At 40.2% G+C, this 19,437-nt stretch overlaps 1 protein-coding gene across 15 annotated transcripts in view; it reads left to right on the top strand.

The window, feature by feature from the left end:
- Positions 1–19,437, top strand: part of EBF1 (EBF transcription factor 1) — a 429,773-nt gene that overhangs the window by 338,640 nt on the left and 71,696 nt on the right. For all 15 annotated transcript variants that reach the window (XM_055560798.1, XM_055560723.1, XM_055560715.1 and 12 more), the window contains one exon: positions 9,383–9,509. In XM_055560798.1, the coding sequence (XP_055416773.1) occupies positions 9,383–9,509 (127 nt within the window). The remainder of the gene's footprint in view (positions 1–9,382; positions 9,510–19,437) is intronic.

The following is a 19,437-nucleotide window of genomic DNA, read 5'->3' as shown; positions in this document are numbered from 1 at the left end:
AAAACAATGTTTTTTTAAACACCATGTTTAACTACAGAAAAGTGAACACCCCAGAGTGGAAGGACAATAAGTTTGCTTGTATGGTCACCAACACTGTGGTGTCTCTTTAAAAATCCTTAGTCGATTTGGTTTGGAAGCTTTAATTATGCTTTTATGTTATAGTTTCCTTATTTAAGTGTCTGTTTTATGTCCATCACTCAACACCCCCTGCCTATCTCAAAAGAGATAGATATTATTACCCTCACTGAGGAGGAGGGAGAATGCTGTGAGAATTATTAATATATAAATTAAAAAATTAATCTGGAAAGTGCTTTAGGATCCCTGGAGAAGCTCTACCCAACACAAAGCATATTTAACATTATTATCAGTACTCCAACAGAACAGAACACATGCAGGATAAGATGGTAAACTGAGGCACAGAGCGTGACGGTGGATGAATGGGCCAGTGTCCCTTAGAACCCAGACTCTTGGATGGGTGATACCTAAAAACTACCCTATCAGTGCCTACTTTAGGCTTTTTCTAGTCATCACTGTTAATTATTTTTCTAGAGAAGAAACCTTTCCTTCCTTTTACCTCTTCTCTTTAAGGCTTTGCTTGTTTTGGAGGGTTATTTTTTTTTCCTTTTAACTTTTTAGTGTTGAAAATGATTAAGGCTAAAATATTAAGTCCAAAGCATAATAAGGAAAAATCATTGGTGTGCTTTCTAGTAATCCCAGTTATTTTTTTGTGTTGTGGCTTGGAACTTCAAATTGCATTTATTTCATATAGTTCCATTGGTTGGAAAACATGCATGAAGGCTTACCTTGGAATTGCTTTTTTGTTTTGGTGGGAAATAATTCCCAGCCAGCTTCTCACCAATGAGAAAGGGTATTTTGAGGACCTACTACGTTCCCAGAACTTTTTTAGATGTAGGAGAGACTGGGGACCCATTCCATCCTGTCAACAGTGGAGGTAGGATGAAAAGTACAAGTACCAGGAATTATAGAAAAACAGTAAGTAGAAGTAGGGAGGGACAGTTATGCAGTGGTGGTCACCAGATAGGCAGACTTAATGCTTCATATCCATTCCTTGATCATTTTTCTTAACTTTGCTGAAATTCATTTTTCATATGTGTGAACCAGCTAATACCCATGCTTGCCCTTAAGAGCAAAAATCACTGAAAGAGCTTCTCACATAGTTAGCTTCTCAGATAGCTTGGCACATAGTTAGAAGACAATGAAAAGTCAATTGCTCCTAAGGTCACCATCAAGGTCATTATCACCATCCGTTTAATGTGAACCAGAGGGATAAGGGGCTTCCCAGGTGGCACTAGTGGTAAGGAACCTGCCTGCCAGTTCAGGAGACACAATGAGACACGGGTTTAACCCCTAGGTCTGTAAGATCCCCTGGAGAAGGGCATGGCAATCCACTCCAGTATTCTTGCTTGGAGAATCCCACAGACAGAATAGCCTGGCGGGCTACTGTCCATGGGGTTGCGCAGAGTCAGACACGACTGAAGCGACTTAGCACGCATGCACTTAGCACACAGAGGAGTACAGATAGTAAGTGCTACCGGCTCTCAGAGAAGAAAGTGATTCCCAAGACTTGCCCCTTTCTCCCAGAATTCTCCAATATGTCTCCATTAATATTTTAAAATACTGGGTACTCTCATTCACCCACCATACTTTTGAGACATATAAAAACTGCATGGAGGAGGGAGGAGGGTTCAGGATGGGGAACACATGTATACCTGTGGCGGATTCATTTTGATATTTGGCAAAACTAATACAATTATGTAAAGTTTAAAAATAAAATTAAAAAAAAAAAACTGCATGGAGAAGTATCCTCTCCCGTGTCCCTTGTCTGGACTCCAGACTTTGCAGACTGCCTCTTGGGGGTTTTGCTTCCACCTCTGTGCATTTCCATGATGCTCTGTGCATCCACAGACAGAGGCGTTCCTCTCTCCTGTCTCCCACTTTGATCAAGGACAGGCCCCACCCACGACCTCCATGTCTGTGTCTTGTCTCTCATGGCCACAGAAGCTTCACTTTGTACCCAGAAGCATGCCTCACCTGGTGGCCACTCAGGACTCTTGTGCTCCTGTGCTCTGATATGAAGAGAAAGCGCTCATATAGGTAGCTCAGAGAGAGTATAACTACTGTTTGCTGGTAAGTCCTTGGTGTGCCAGCAGCCTCTACTGGGGCTTTGCAGAAACTGTGTGTGTTTCTTTCATTGTAATATCACACTTAAAAGTGATTTCTTCTAATTATGATATTAATGCCTTCTTATGGTTTGGAGAAGGAAATGGCAACCCACTCCAGTGTTCTTGCCTGGAGAATCCCAGGGACGGGGGAGCCTGGTGGGCTGCCGTCTATGGGGTCGCACAGAGTCGGACACGACTGAAGCGACTTAGTAGTAGCAGTAGCAGTATGGTTGAGAAGCTTGAGAATTCAGGGAAGTATGCAGAAGAAAATATAGTAACCTGTAACTTTACCATCTTGTAACTTTTCTTGACCCTGATGATCTTTCTTTTAGCCTTTCTTCCATGCAAATATATATCTAATTCTTATTTAAGTCACATGCAATACATATTGCACAAACTGATAGTATTCTACTTTTGATTTTAGTAAGATTCTTCTCATAATTAATACCTATAAATATGTGAATTTATTTATTCCAGTATTGTTTATATGGCTATTATTTCCTGTGCAAGCACATGTATACTCACACACACAAATACACATGTGCACACACATAGGAAGAATGGGGAGAGAGAAGCTGTATCACATTAACATCATCAGTCTAGAGATAAATGCTACTATTGGAGAGATGATCTTTTGTGGCCCTTTTTTGTATGGCTTAAATTATAATACTTTTTTGTATTGCTTAAATATTTTTTCTTTCTTTCACCTTATCCATTCTCACTGGAGTGAGTCACAGACCTTTAGACATCTTTTTTACCTCTTAGATGATATCTGAGCAGTGGTCTCATGCAGGGGTCTGAGTGCTGGGCCAGCTAGATAATTTTAAGGGCAAGTTAGGAGATGAAGGTTAAATATTATTAGGTTAAGAATGGTGGGCTTTTATGAATAGTTGTTGTCGTTCAGCTGCTCAGTCGTGTTTGCAACTGTTTGCAACCTCATGGACTGCAGCACACCAGGCTTCCCTGTCCTTCACCATCTCCTGGAGCTTGCTCACTCATGTCCATTGAGTTGGTGGTGCCATCCAACCATCTCGTCCTGTGTTGTCCCCTTCTCCTTGTGCCTTCAGTCTTTCCCAGCATCAGGGTCTTTTCGAATGAGTTAGCTCTTCGCATCAGGTGGCTAAAGTATTGGAGCTTCAGCATCAGTCCTTCTAATGAATATTCAGGACTGATTTCCTTTAGGATTGACTGGTTTGATCTCCTTGCTGTCCAAGGGACTCTCAAGAGTCTCTCCAACACCACAGCTCAAAAGCATCAATTCTTTGGCATTCAGCCTTCTTTATTAAGGTCCAATTCTCACATCCATGCATGACTACTAGGAAAACCATAGCTATGACTATACGGACCTTTGTTGACAAAGTAATGTCTCTGCTTTTAAATATGCTGTCTAGGTTTGTCATAGCTTTTCTTCCAAGGAGAAAAGATAGGAGATCCTGTATTATGGATAGGGTGGACTCTTATTACTTAGCTTAATGCAGTCAAACATGTAGTAGAATTCAGGCCTAATTTATACAAGAATTTATGTCAGAAATATTTTGGGAAATATCTTGTATATGAGGTATTACTTTAAATACTTTAGAGGGTATGGACATGAATGAGACCCTGTTGCTGACCTCAAGGATTGTTTAATGAGAAAAAAATATTTAAGAAAATCTTTATAGCACAAGGTAGAATAGAATGCTAAGTTCTCGAGTATGCATTCCATAATTATATAAATTTTTACAAAGGTGGGAGTAACTGTGACTCTTAAGATCAGGTGAAACTTACTGGAAGAGGGAACATCTCTTCAGGGTATTAAGGAACAAGAGAAATAGCAGTAGGGGAATGTTTAGGCAAGGAATGGCATGAACAAGGCAAAGATGGTAGGCTATTTTCATATATCCACATGGCCTTCTCTCCAGAGTGTGGAAGGGCAGAGTAGGAAGGATGACTTGCAAGGGCAGTCAGCTCTCAAGCCTTGGAGCACCTGGCTACCATGCTAAGGAGTCTAGACTACATACCATACATGAAGGAGCAGGTGAGGGTTTGAGTCAGGGCATGGCATAATGAGGTTGGTTTGAAGAGGACAATTCTGGTTGAGAAAGTAGAAGCAGAGAAAGGCCATTTTAGAAGGCATTTATAATATTGCAATTGTCTGAGTAAGAAATGGTGACAGCCTGAACAAGATAAAGGAGAAAGGCGCCAGTGAAATTCAGTAGAAGGTAGAGTCAACATGACTAAAAAAAAATTTGAAGGGAGAAAAAAAAGATAATCCCAAGGTTTCTATTTTGGGTTATTCAAAGGGTAGTGTTCTCTTAGCTGAGAGAGGGAACACAGGATCAGGAAGTACGGTTATAGGTAGTAAGATGATAAATGATCTTGCATCCTGTTGAGATTGAAGTGGCAGTAAGATACATAAGGGGAGATTCTGTTACTCTGTTGCTGATAAAAATGTGGTGTTTGGCCAAAGAGATCAAAGCCGCAGGCGTAGACTTGGAAGTCAGTTTAGCTAACGTGGTTGAGCCAGTGAGTGAATTCAAGAATTGTTAGGCAAATGAAAGAGAAAAAAAAATCTAGAACAGACTTGTGAAATGTCTACAATTAACAAATTGGCAGAAGGAAATAGTTGGCACAGGAAGAGATCAGGAATCAATGAATAAGAGAGGAGCTCTGGAAAACACTTATTTACACGGATAAGAGGTTCATTTTCTTCCTGCTGTTTCCAAATAATATTAGTTAACTTGTCTGACTCTCAATTTTTGCTTATGTGGAATACATATCCCATAAGGATGGGCTTTAAAAAGATAGTGAATGTGAAAGTGCTTTGGTAAACCATCAGACAGTCTCTGAGGCTTAGGTCTTATAATTAGTGTCACAGAAGTGAAGAAAGTATAGACTTCCAAAAAGGAAGAAAGTAGTATCAGATGCTACAGGGTTTCAGAAGTATGTTTATTTTTAACTCAAATTGTTCGTTTTGTGATTTAAGGAAGTTAAGCCAAGAGAGCGAATCTGTTTTCGAATCACTTAGAGCAGAATTTCCCAAAGTGTGGGGCATGTGCCCCTGGTTGTACAGGAGACCGTTTTGGATTTGCCACAGACATTAAATAGAACTGAATCATCGTGAGAAAGTGATTCTCCTTTTATTTCTCCTTTAATCCTTCTGATTTATGTTAAGGGAGAAAGTCTCAGTTGGAGCAAACTAGTCTGTATTCTAACACTAGCTCAACTCCCTTTTCAATAAACCCATTCAGGTTGTCAACATCATCTAACTAGAATTTAACAACATCATATTAGCTTTAAGATTACCACAACCAGTTGCAATAGTAATATAGTGTCCTTTTAAAATAAGTTATTTGAAACAAAAAGTTCACAAAGACTTGGACACAACTGCGCCACTGAACAACAACAAAGCAAAAAGTTAACCAATTAAAATTTTTAATTACATAATTGTATGGGTATGGGTTGTTTATAGACATGGCGAAACTTAGGAAGTGCTATTGCAATGATGAAAGTTTGAAAAATTTAGACTTATACTAGAGCCCTTCTTCCTTCTGTAACTTAGAGGGGCTGCCTTTAGTTCAGCCCAGTTAGAACAATGTGGGAAGTTTATCCTGAGATGGGGGAGGGGTTTGGGGTGGGTTGTGGGTACTAGACTTCCAAATCTAGACCCTATCTTTCCCCTAAGATGTTGGATCAATTTTTGAAGCCACTAGACTTTTTTGGACTTTTGTGTATTTAGCTATTAAAATGAGAGCATTCATTTTAAATGATTACTAGCATTCCTTCCTGCAATAAATTTGTAACTCTTTGAGTGATTAATAAATAAACCTCTCCACTATCTAGTTGATAGTGGTTAGATACAATTTTTCCTTCTGAATGCCATCAATATCATGTGTCAGTGTGAGAACCTGTTCCCAGACTAACATCTACAGCAGGGAAAACATCAACAAGTTCATTCTCTAATGATGATTCATATTCCACCTTATTTGCAAAGGACAGTTATTTCAATAGTGAATCTCTGCTTTAGTTAGACTGATTGATTAAAATGGAAAATGAAATTGTAAATGAAAATGTTTCAATTTCCTTTATGCCGACCCCCTGCTCTCTTAAGTAGTTTCTTTGCAGTCATATCTAATCAGTTTGTAAATTTTATAAATTTTCTAAATCAATTTTGTTCCATAGTTTATCAACTCATAGGTCCTTATACTTAAAAAGATGTCTCTGTTATCTATTTACTGATATCTTTCCATCTTTTAAAATGTATTTCCCCCTGAGAAAAGGGAGGGTAGGTGAAATATTCTCTGTCTGAAAGTTCTCCTAAATATTATTGTGATTTAATCTTACTCTACAGTCCAAGTAACTTTTAGAATAGAAGCATGCCAGTTGTTTGGAAAATAACTATATGGCAACTTCCACCATCAAAGGCACAACCAGGGACCAGGTAGAAAATGAAAAATGAATAGCATGTGAATTTAAAAACAGCACATATACATATAGTGTTGGATCTGAAAATTTTGAGTTTGATGCTAGCTTTAAAATGTTTAAAGATATAAATATGAACATTTCTTCTTTATGATTAGATAGAATTACTCCCTATCATTTTTTGAACTGTTATCAGGGTCACTTTTGCTCTTTTTTGCTCTTACGAGGGTGATTTTGTGCAAGCAGTTTAACAATTTTTGATTCTGTTTTCATATCTGAAAAAAGCAGATGAGAATACATACAAATGACCTGACCAAATTAGTACTTGCAAGTAAAACCTTCGATGACATAGTGGGTAACCTCCTACCCTGGTACTCAACTAGTGTTAATCCCAGCATTGTAAGAACACTGTCCGATCAGTTGAGATTAAACACACACTTGATTTTGGAAGATCATCTTTTACTGCTCTTCAGAGCTTCCTTCCTTCTCTTATTCTCTATACAATAATAAACTAGATTTCCTGTTTCCTATCCTTAAAGATTAGAAGAGAAGTACAGAAGGTGCAAAGGACGCTAGGAGGAAAAAAGACAAAGAAAATGAACAAAATAGAAATAATTTAAAACTCATAAGTATCCAGGGCCATTTACTGCAGGGGAAAATAGCCCGTCATACCTCATGGTCACTTAGGCCTTTTCTGTATTATAGAAGATACACCGATCTAAGATAAATAGAACTAAGATATAACAAGAGGTATTTCAAATGAAAGTCTTGATTTATTAAGGCTAAATTAAATTATATATATTTTGCTTATTTTAGAAAACATATAATGCATTTTGGAAGAATTTCAATATGAAAAGGTCAAAATCTTAAGTAAATATTTTTTGTGCTTTTACGGGTAACCCTTAGCCATCCAAAAACATAGCCATTGAGAACTCAGTCTCCAGCAGTTCCACATAAGTATGGTATTCCTGAAGAATCTTTTGTGTATTTCCAGCAAATAAGGGTGCACACATTCTATGGGAGAGGATCAGTTCAGTTCAGTCGCTCAGTCGTGTCCAACTCTTTGCGACCCCATGAATCGCAGCACGCCAGGCCTCCCTGTCCATCACCAACTCCCGGAGTTCACTCAAACTCACGTCCATCGAGTCGGTGATGCCATCCAGCCATCTCATCCTCTGTCGTCCCCTTCTCCTCCTGCCCCCAATCCCTCCCAGCATCAGAGTCTTTTCCAATGAGTCAACTCTTCGCATGAGGTGGCCAAAGAGGATAGGCATTTCTAATTACTAACTTTAAGTGATTTCTGTGCAGATGACCTTTATGTTTCAAGAAAGATCATTTGGTAGAAATCACTTGCAGATTTTAGCAGGAGCCACTTTCTTACATTCTTTTTGCCAGGCCTTTGTGCTGGGACTGTTTACCTAGGTGGGACTCAGGGGCTGGCATTTGTGCTGTCACCTTGATCCTCATGGAGTTGTCTGTGATTCTCTGGACTGCTGCTTCTAAGTCACTTCAGTCATGTCCGACTCTGTGCTACACCATAGACAGCAGCCCACCAGGCTCCCCGTCCCTGGGATTCTCCAGGCAAGAACACTGGAGTGGGTTGCCATTTCCTTCTCCAATGCATGAAAGTGAAAAGTGAAAGTGAAGCCGCTCAGTCGTGTCCAACTTTTAGCGACCCCATGGACTGCAGCCCACCAGGCTCCTCCGTCCATGGGATTTTCCAGACAAGAGTACTGGAGTGGGGTGCCATTGCCTTCTCTGGACAAAATATTTAAATTTGCACATTGAAACAAAAGCCCTTTCTAAGTTATAAGAACAGCACAAACATGAGTTAGTCCAAATGATCACCCATTACATACCAACTCAGTATTGCAGCCCTGAGCTAAACAAATCTGAAAGCAGTCAAGGAACAGGCAGTTGCACACACCAGAGAGAGAGCACAGAGAGTCCAGCACCATGAGAGGTCAACTACAAGGGCTGAAGTTTTCAAAGAAGCAGATAATGCCAGTTTTATGGCCATTAATAACATTTTAGTTATATAAACAATGATAAGAGTACTAAAAAGCAAGTTCTGCTTTGCAGTGTGCTCTGATTGCCAACAGGGTTCAGAAATGAACTTTCTCCCTGTGCACGTGACATTGCATAATGGACCACTGATCATCCTCCAGCCCCTCCCCAGCTTCTAGCTCCCTTTTATGGACAGTCCTTAGTCTTGCCAGACCTCTCAGCTGTTCCAGGGAGAAAGCTTCTTGGGTTTCCCCTTTAAAGCTCTTTGATTGTTCCTCTGGTAGTTAATGCACCAAATGGTCTTCGGGGCATTTCCTACATGGGCTCTGCAGCTCATCAGAGCACCTCGACCATGGATTTTCTACCTCTGTGTTTTGCACATGTTGAAGGGCTCAGTTCAAACACCAGGCCCACCAGCTTCTGGAGAGGTGTGGCAGAGCTCAGTGCTGATTTGGGTGTCTGCCTTAAAACAGAGATTTTTCCAAAGGATATCCTGTAGTAGATAAATCATTTCATTAGACCAGGTTCACTTTTCAAACCAGGAAGCAGAGTGCCTGCCATGTAGGAAAACATGGCATAAAGATAAAGTTGTTATGACTGTTCTCAGAGCACTTGTAAATATTGTTGTCAGTGTCTTTTATACAGGTTCCATCATGATTGTATTTAAACATGGACAGGTTAATTAGGTGTTTGAAGACTATGTTTATTGAGAACCGATAAGAAAGCTGTGAAATGAGTCCTTTACATATTGCAATGACAATGTTTTTTTTCCCCCAAATGTCTCCCACTAGTTGATTACTCCTCATGCCATCCGTGTGCAGACTCCTCCTCGGCATATCCCTGGTGTTGTAGAGGTCACCTTGTCCTACAAATCCAAACAGTTCTGCAAAGGGACACCTGGAAGATTCATTTACACAGGTAAGAACTACTGCAGATGGTGGACAGAGCGGTCTTGACCTTGTGGGTCTTTGACTCAATCTTGTGTGTATAAGTGTTATTTTATTCTAAAATCTATTTCTTCTTAAGACCCATTTTCTCTGTTTCACCTCATTTATGGTGAAATGAGTTGCTACTACTACTATTATTACCATTATTATTAGATAAGATTTCATCTAGGTGTCCTTGTTGAATGACAGGATCTGTTGAAATCATGGGTTAGATACCTAAGGCAGTGGCATGAGCAAGGAGGAGTGTTATACAGTCCTAAGAGTCTCTGGATGTTAAGCCATCATGTCGGGGTTTGCTTGCTTTATGGAGTAGGAATGTGCTTGAGTGCACAATACAACTTTCTTCTAGCCTGGTCATGGCCATTTAAAGACTTTTGGTGGTTTTCATATTTAATTCTGGCTTGGTGCTTTCTTTCCCTTTAAGCTTCATTTTGTTCCCCATGACTGCCTCCTGCCATCCCAAACACATGGACCTGCCTTGGCACATGGACCTATCTTGCATTAAGAAGCTAGGTTTCTAGGGTGAGGGTGAATTTCCTCACGTCACATGGAGAGAACCAGGCAGGTTCTCTGTGGAAACATATCAAGTGCAGAGTCTAAGTGCCCAGTGTGTAGTCAAAGAGATTCTCAGAGTGTTACATGTAAACCGAACACCCAGGGATCTTTGTTGCAATCCAGATTGTGATTCAGTAGCTCCTGGTGGGATCTGAAACTCTGCATTTCTAACAAGCTCACAAGGAGAGGCTGATGATCCTGGTCCAAGGACCACACTGGCTATGGGGACAGTCTAGGTCCTCTGCTGTGTAGCAGTCATTGCTGGGTTGTTGCCTCCAGAAACTGGCCCCATGTTTCCTTCTTTAATCAATAAAGGACCACAAAGCCAGATTAAGTACTGAGTGTAAGTTGCTTTCACACAAAGAGACTCCAGAGCATGAAGGGATAACTGTGTTAACACATCCTAATTAGAACCATACAATTAAATGGACAAATTATATTTTACTGTGACATTTTATCTCAAAGCGTCTTTCCTGTTGTATTTTAATAGGAGGAACAAAATCAACCATGCTTCTCAGTGACTCGCTCTCCCGACTCAACCCTCTCTCTCAAAATTATAAAAACAGCTAATGCATCCTGACCCTTGGAAATGCCTCCCAGTCCTTTAAACAAAATGCAGGTTTGGTGCCTGCCTGACGATTAGTTTTAGTTAATTGAAAATTATAGGATTGACCCAAGAGGAAAATTTTATTTGCACTCCAATCACTTTTACAAATTAAGGAAAATTACCACAATTTTGTTTAGCTAAGGTTTCACACTGAGTTCAAGAAATTAGCTCAGCCATCCCAACAAAGTCAGCACTTTGTTAGCAAGCACTTGAAAAAATAATAGTCTATCTGGAGTTTGGTGGTGTATACAAACGAAGCATAGAGAAAGCTATGATGCTTTATAGAAGTAGGCCAAGTGTTTTTAATTAGGCTCATTGGTTCAGCGTAAGTTTTGAAGAACAATCAAACTAGCAGATTAGCTGTTTCTTTTAAAGCTAGGATTTCTTGCCATTCATTTTTCCCATGAGAACTTCCACATAGCGCAATTTTTTTTTTTTTTTTTTTTTTACAAGCCTCATTATAGGCCTGCAGGAAAAGGACCAATTGAAACTTCTGATACTGTAACATTCCCCACCATCATTCCGATGGATGGGAGTTTTTCACAATGTTCTTCACTGAACTCGGTGTTCTGGAACATATTACAAAACCACAGAGGCCAAATGTTTTCTCTGAGGAGTTTGGACTCTGTTTTTGGTCGAAAACATTTAGGCCTCGCTGGCTGCTTATTTACTCTGCCATTAAGAACAAGAAAAGGAGAAGAAAAAGAAGAAGAAAACGCTCGTGTTGTAGGAGGAACGAGAGGCAATCAAGCGTGATTCCGCTTTGGTGACAGCGTCTCTGCCCATTAATGGTTCCATTCTGTGGTCAGGTCTCATTTAGAAGAAATTATTTTTAATCAGTGCTCAACAAAATATCCCCTTGAGCCACCTGGCCATAAAAGTTAAAAAAAAAAATCATCCTCATTAAATTACTTAAGTTCTCAAAAGAAAATAGCTAGGGGACCCATCATTATTGGGATTTTTTTTTTTTTTAACCATTAAAAAAATTGCCATCAATTTAAGAAATCACATCTTGGAAAACCTGTATCAGACGGGGGAATTAAGATCAAAGATAAAAGTGGCCGATCTGCAAGTCCCACAAAGTAGTTAAGGATAAGAGAGAGAAGTCCTGGGTGTGCATGCACGTGTGTAAGTGTGTGGGAAATTTAAAGTATGAAAAAATGCTTTTGCTGATCCTGCCCCAAACTGTGGACCATAGATAGGAAGACTTAGTTTTTTAAGTATTCTAAGAGAGAGACTCACCTCTCTCTGATTTGGAAAAATAAAATTTTCAAAGAAACGGGTACAAAAACTTCCCCACTGATATAGCTGGCTGTTCACAGTCACTGTGACATTACATCATTTCTAACAAAAGAGAGTCTCTGTTAATTGGTGAACCGCACCGAAGACTGTTGATCATTATCATTAAATGCCCCTACCAAGGGTCACACATTCATGGCTGGTGCTGCCAGACCTGGATGGTTTGCTCAGTTTACCTGCTTGTCGCCACTCTCTAGCAAAGGCGTCGAGATGGGTCATAAATTCTCTCTGTTCTTTGTATCCGAACAACCACTCAGCTCATTGGAAACCTGCAGCAACACCCCCACCCCCCCCTCCCCAACCGTTCCATCCCCTCCCACAGAAGCTCACACTTCATTTTCTTCAACATCCATGGCATTTCAAGATGCGAGGCTTGGTTTTCTGGATAGGGTGAGCCAACACTGTTTCTTAGGAGAAAAGATCACTTGGAATTTTTCCTTTAAAAACAAAATGTCCTGGGGCTGAAAAACAACATCCCAAACGAAGGTATTGCTTTTGAGTGCGTGTGAGAGGATTTGCGCATGCGTATGTGCAAGTCTGTAAAAATCCATAATCAATGAAAAAGAGAAACCCCCACACAACCGAGACAGAAACAGCCTGGCCTAATCTATGCAAATAAAAGCAGACTTCTGGGGGTGGGAGGAAAGAATTTGACTAAACACAGATTGCCTGCAAGCTGGCTTCACTTGTGGGGACAGGCGTGCAGCTCTCCATCTTTGGTGCTTCAGACCAGGGACACTTGAGGATTCTCAGCTGCCAGCTGTGCCCTTCTCTGGTGTCTGCTCCATCAGACTGAGGGAGCAAAGTGAATCCCAACTGGATCGGAACAAAAGAGCTGGATATCGCATCCCTGATCTGATTTATTGTGGCCAGTTATTCTCATGTAAATGCAGAGCAAGGCTGACTTTAAATTTTAAATCATGTTTTCTCATAGGAGGAAACAAAAACCCTTTCTGAGGACAGGACTTTTTTCAAAGCCCTCCCTAATCCTGTGTCTGGTCCGTCAGTCCAGTGGGAAGTCAATCCCCATAAACCTCCACTGCCCTGGAGGGGGCCTCCCCAGTATCTTTGTTCTTCTCAGTAGCCTCTTTGCTGTGTTACATCTTTAAGTGACTTGTAGAATTCTCTCCTGCTAAACACTTGAAGTAACCCTGGGTGTTGATAAAAGACTCTCAGAAGGCTTTAGCTGCTTCTTCAAAGCTCTTTAAGTTGGGTTTTCTTCATAAGAGGTGCCCAAATCCAAATGTAGTTTTAAACCTCGTTCCAGTTATTTCTCTATTGGAGTGGGTGGTGTCTTTGGGGAAAATATGCCTGGAGCAATGGGCCACCAGGATGCTAGACCAGCTTAGGTGTGTACCAAGAACCATATACTGCCTGTTGCCCCAAAGCTGGTGAAAGCCCCAAAGGTTGCTTATCTAACAGCTCAGATTTGGTTTGGTCGGGTCACATCTCTAATCCTTTCTGCTGCTGAGTTCTTCTGTTCTTAACATTTTCCATCAAGCTTCCTGCTCTTGAGGAAGTACTAAACAAAATTCTTATTAGTCTCAGACTTTACTTTGAAGTAAATATTCTTCCTGGAAACGCTTCCTGTTTGTACCATATGCCCAGAATTACTTTGCATGTAGAAGGGGTCGTGTTGCCTGAATATATTCCATGAAACTTAATGACATGTACCATATCTTTCCAGTTTTCCTTTTTTTTTTTCTCTCCCCATTCCTCTGTGTTCTCCCTCTACCCCCACTTTCTCTTCTTCTTTCTTCCCTTCTTGCTCTTTTCATTCCTCCCCAGTAGTCTTTTCTTTCTCACTTCCAAGGAGATGATGTAGCATAGTGATTAAGTCCTTGGGTTTAAGACTTGATGGGTATAGATTGAAATCTCAGCTCTGGCTTTTACCAGAGAGATTATTTTGGGTATGTAGTGTGATAGCTCTAAACCACAGTTACCTCATGTTTACATTATTTCAAGGAAAAATAACTTGCTGGGGTTGTTCTTAGTATCAGGGAAATGTGTATAAAGCACTTAAGGTGAGCTAGCATGAGCACTTAGCCAGATATTAGTAGTTTCCATTAATAAGTGATGATCATTATTATTCATTCATTCATTGCTGTCCCCAATATGGTGTAAATATTTTACATGTTTGTCTTCTCCATCATGTTCTAGAGGTCTATGAAATGTCCCTTGGAATTTTAGTAATAAACCTGTGGTTATCAGTAAATTAGAGAAATAAGAATACTGCTACTGCTGCTACTGCTAAGTCGCTTCAGTCGTGTCCGACTCTGTGTGACCCCATAGACAGCAGCCCACCAGGCTCCCCCGTCCCTGGGATTCTCCAGGCAAGAACACTGGAGTGGGTTGCCATTTCCTTCTCCAATGCATGAAAGTGAAAAGTGAAAGTAAAGTCACGCAGTCGTGTCCGACTCTTTGCGACCCCATAGACTTCAGCCTACAAGGCTCCTCCGTCCATGGGATTTTCCAGGCAAGAGTACTGGAGTGGGGTGCCATTGCCTTCTCCAAGCAATACTAATCAACCACAAATAAAGAGAGCACAGTATAAATAAGGTAGCAAGGAAAAGATTTATGAATGTGACAATGACTATTTTGATTAAACAAGTATTTTTTTAGAAATGGCCTCAAATAATAAACATTTAATAAAGCATCCCAGATTTATTAAGTTCTCAGGTGTTGATTTTTCAGGAACAGCACACTTGTTCTCTTATTTCCATCCCCAACTTCAACCCCTCTTCTGGAGGCCATAGTAACATGGGTACCATCTATCACCAGCCCCCTTCAAAGGTATTAGGTTATAATCAGCTTTAACTCCCCTTTCAAGAGGTTTCAGGCAGAAAGCTCTGTTTTTAGTTCTTGGAAACCTGCACAAATGAAGGCTGCCGTCCTGGGGATAAACAAAGTTAACAGGCTTAGGGAAAAGGTAGAGAGTTTCCACCAAGTGAATCTCCTGTTATTCTGCCTCTTCTTACACTAATTCATTGCCAGATTAAGCTTCCCAAAAGTCACTTTTGTACCATTTCTCTGCGGAGAAACTTTTCCTATTTGCTCCCTATATGTAAGATACAGTCCAAACCCCTGGGCTCGTCATTCACATTTCCCTGTGCCCTGGGTCCGGTGCTTTCTCGCCTCCTCTAATCCCAGTCTCCCCACTATGCCTCAAGCTTACTTCATGGTTAGCAACTTTGAATATGGTGATTTTCCTAGATCCAGTTCAAACTTGATTACCCTCTGAAGTGGCCACTGTAGCAAGTGGCCAGAGCACTGGGTTGAGATCAGGGAGGTCTGTGTTGCAGTCCCAGCCCTGCTAACTGACTGTGAGACATGGGACAAGTTGCTGACATGCTCCAGACTTCAGTGTTTTTATTGTAAAATGAGCCAGTTGACTAGGTGACTTTGATGTGTCCTGTGGTTCATCTTGATTATCTGGAAGAGTCGCTGTCCTTGGAGCTCTTTTGTTGTATGTGCTTAGATGGCTCATTCATCGTTCACTTCCTTAAACCTTCACTCTCTTCCTCTGTTCTTAGATAGACACATCTCAAAAAGTCCACAGGCAGCTAACCTCCCTGAAATTATCTTGTTTTGCCCACTGTAAGCACCTTGACTCAGTATCTTACTTACGATAGGTGTTCTCTAGTAATTGAGTGACATATTGCACAGAATCAATGGATCCTCATTGATTTTTGTGCTCTGGATGGCAGGGAATGTAAATAAGAGCTGTTAATTAAGAATCTATCTCCTTTAATGTGAACTTACATGTAGAGAGCATAGTAGTTGGATTTTTTGTTAAAAAAAAATGGGGTTGGATCTATATTACATAGTACTAAATTTTATCTGTAAAATGAGATATTTTAACAGTAACTGCATCTAAGAAGTCAATAGGTCGATGTATGTAATGCTTTCCTGGTACAATATGAGTGTTCCCTAAAAGCAAACACAAAAGGAGAGAAGCAGATAATGGGTATGTTTCTCTTCAAATATAAAGAACTGGTTGTGAGAGCACATTTTATTTAGTATTACATATGTGCCAGCTTTCATCTGATTAAGGAAATTGTTTCTTTCTAGGTATTAGAGTCAGAATCAAAAGATGTAGGTTGTCTGATTTTATGACTTTCTTTTGTTGCTCCATTCACTCATCTCACAAGTGTTTGTGGATTGTCTGTTCTATTCTAGGCAGTGTTCTAAAACTGTGTTGAGTAAAACCATGTTCTCATGGATCTTGTAGTTTAAGAGGGAACATGGATATTCACAAGTTTACAACTTCAAACCTTACTGAGTGTCCAGAAAAACAAGAACAGAGTTTCAGGCAAGAATATAACGAAGGACCCCCAGTCAGTCAGTGAGAGATATTGTCTGTCAGATAAAGATGCATGAATTGAGATTTAAAGGGTGGTTACGAGTTAACCTGGGAGTTCATGAAGGATTGGGTTGAGTGGGTTTGTGGAAAGAAACGGAGTGTTCTGGAAGAGAGGAGCATGTCAGAGGGCTCTGAATGAGAGGAAATGTGGCTTCTTGGAAGGCTGTAAAAATTCCACTGAGGCTGAAAAATCGAGAGAGAGGAAAAGAATGGCATGAGAAGAGACTGGAGAAGTGGGCAGAGACAAGGCTATGAAGCCTTGCAGCCGTGGGGAGGAATTTAGTTGTTTGTCATCTCAAGAGCAATGGGCAGTCCTTAAAGTAGATAGGTGGACATAACCAGATTTTTGTTTGAAGGAAAACAAAAACAGAAAAACTCTGGCTGGCTGGAGCATAGGAAACCAAAATGGATGCTATAAGTAAGACCTGTAAGGAGGCCTTTGCAGTAGTCTGGGAAAGAGATTCAATGACTTTAATTTGGGTAGTAATGGGTAGAGATGGAATATAGTGAGAGGATTCAAGAGATATTTAAGAGGAAAAGTGGACAGGACCTGGAGATGGGTTGGATATGGAGGTGAAGGGGATGAAGAGCTCAGGCCCAGATTTTTGGATTCCTCTCAGTGAATAGATAGTGGGATTATTCCTCCTCTGGGTGCCCCAAGGGTCTTGTGGGTATCAATGAAAGAATGGGCATGAAAATGCTTTATAAAGGGTAGTATTCTGCACTTGTGTTACTTGTTACAAAGATGGGTCTAAGAAAATTCAGTAAGAATGGAGGAAAGGAAGGCAAGAATGTGTTTTCTTTTATATCAGATTGTTTTCACTTAGGACTCAGCTGAAGGAGGGCTGTGTAATGAACACTTGACGAGCAGTTTTGCCTTAGCTGTGTCCTAATTGGAAAAGACCCAAGAAGAAAGAAAAATTAACAGGCTGCTCCTGTCCACATGTCTCAAATATTACTCCAAATGAGCCATTTACACACAAAGAAAAGAATTCAAGGCAGAGAGAATGTTTATTCTTTTTTTGCTTTTGTGATCCAAAGGCTAAGTCCCAAGCCTCTTCTCCTCTGCCAAAGGGAATTTTTTCACAAAATACGATCGCTTCTGATCTGACATACATTGATGTGATTGGTGGTCCTCAACCCAGTGGCATCTGGAAACTTAAACACCGTTGGTGCCATACGGGGACAAGAGCAACAAGAATCACTGAAAATACCCATTGTACTTCTGTGACATCTGTAAAATGAAAGCCGTTTCTGCAAAGAATAAAGCTGGTCTGAAGGAAGCATATTATTTTGCATATTTTATGTACATACTTTCCAAGAAATACGACCTTTATTTCCTATTTGGAGTGGAGTGTAATCAGGACTTGAGTAGCTAGTGTAACAGGATCATTAAAAGGGATATTTTCACTGACATTAGAGGTCTAAATGGCCACTAGGCCTTATATACAACCTTGGCTTTTTCCTGTCTACCCGGAGTTAATAAGTGATAAGGCCTGGAGAGAGATAAATCACAGAAATCCCTGTCCAAAGAAAACATATTGACTACAGCCAAGCAAATAACAGACCATAACCAACGGCCCCATTCATCATTCATGTAATAGGGATATAAAGTAGTTCCTACCAATGAAACCGTATAGAAGGAAAAGGCAGATAAGCTTCCCCAATCTAAGGCATGTGATTTGGTTATTAAGGGACATGAACTATTTGTCACATGGCTTTAATCTTTAAGATGTGTTGCCATTTCTAAACTATAAATTTCTAGTCAGGGATTAGAAAGCTATTAACAATAAAGGTAGGGACTGAGCTTTATATGCATTCATGCCAATGTAATGCAATACTATAAAGCCTTGAACCTCTAATCTATTTAGTATGATTGAACATGATTTGGTTTTCAAAGCCAATAAACTATTTGGAAGTTTTCAAGCCTGTTGTTTTTTGTTTTTTAACCCAGCATCATGATAAATTAACCCTTCAGTACTTAAACTGTGTACCTTGAAACTTTCTCTAATATCCTGAGGGCAGTGGGTGGGAGGGAAATGAAAATGAAATTCTTTATTTTTCTCCTTTCCTAACATTTATTCCAAATGTTTGATGGCAAAGTATTTTCTGTTTCATGTGTCCACTGTTATATTGGTATGGATGTCTGTCTTTCTGTCCATTAACTAAGTGGTGTGGCACCCACTAGAGCATTAAAACTTTTCTTTCTTTATTGCAAAGTTGCCCATGCTGATTTCAGACAATTCAGTAAGCACAAATAGAAAATAATTAAAACAATATTAAAAGTGTCAACATTTATCCCAGTTCTTTATACATAAATAACACATTAGCTGTTAATATTATTTTTTAATGGGATATGTCTTATCTTTTTCCTATGCAGATATCTGAATCATTACCAAAATAGGGTGATGCCTTACATAATATTCATTTGGTCTTTCACTTAACTACATATCATAAACATCAGAGCTTTATAAATGTAAAATAATTTTTAATCTCTTGTGATCATTTCACACTTCAAAATCTCATCACGAGCTCCATCATCTTGTTGAAGCATAGGTACATTGAATCTGGATTCTCATCTCCTTTTGTTCCTGAAAAGCCTACGGCACAGGGTCATTGGTTTTATACCCATGTTGTTTTTGGCATCCTTGTTGGTTGGGATTCATCCGCCACCCCAACTGACTGCGCATCAGTAGCTCTGAAGGCCTCGCCTGTCAGAGGACCCGAGTCTCGGAGGTTTGGACTAGCACCCTGTCCCCCATGGCTGTTTGTTCTCAACCTGAACCACCAAGGAAGTCAAGTCTGTAAAATTTCCCCCACTATGTGAAGCGGTATTGTGCTTCCCACAGGTAAAAACGATAACATCTCTGAATTCCAAAATTATAACAATAGGTGGGGCAATGCAGGTCCCGCTCCGACCTTTTTCCCCAGGATCGCCGTGTTTCCTACTAGAGTTTTGGACTCCTCCTTTCTTTCCTCTCTACTATGTGGGTTTCCCACAGCCTTTCTGGACTTCTCTACTGTTGTTCTCTCCTATTTCACACTTTTTTTTTTTTTTCCTTACTGTATCCTCTC

Source organism: Bubalus kerabau, chromosome 1 (assembly GCF_029407905.1).
Source record: "Bubalus kerabau isolate K-KA32 ecotype Philippines breed swamp buffalo chromosome 1, PCC_UOA_SB_1v2, whole genome shotgun sequence".
In the NCBI taxonomy this organism is placed as follows: domain Eukaryota; kingdom Metazoa; phylum Chordata; class Mammalia; order Artiodactyla; family Bovidae; genus Bubalus; species Bubalus kerabau.
Note: the sequence above shows the minus strand (reverse complement) of the source record. Positions and strands in the feature narration are given on the sequence as shown.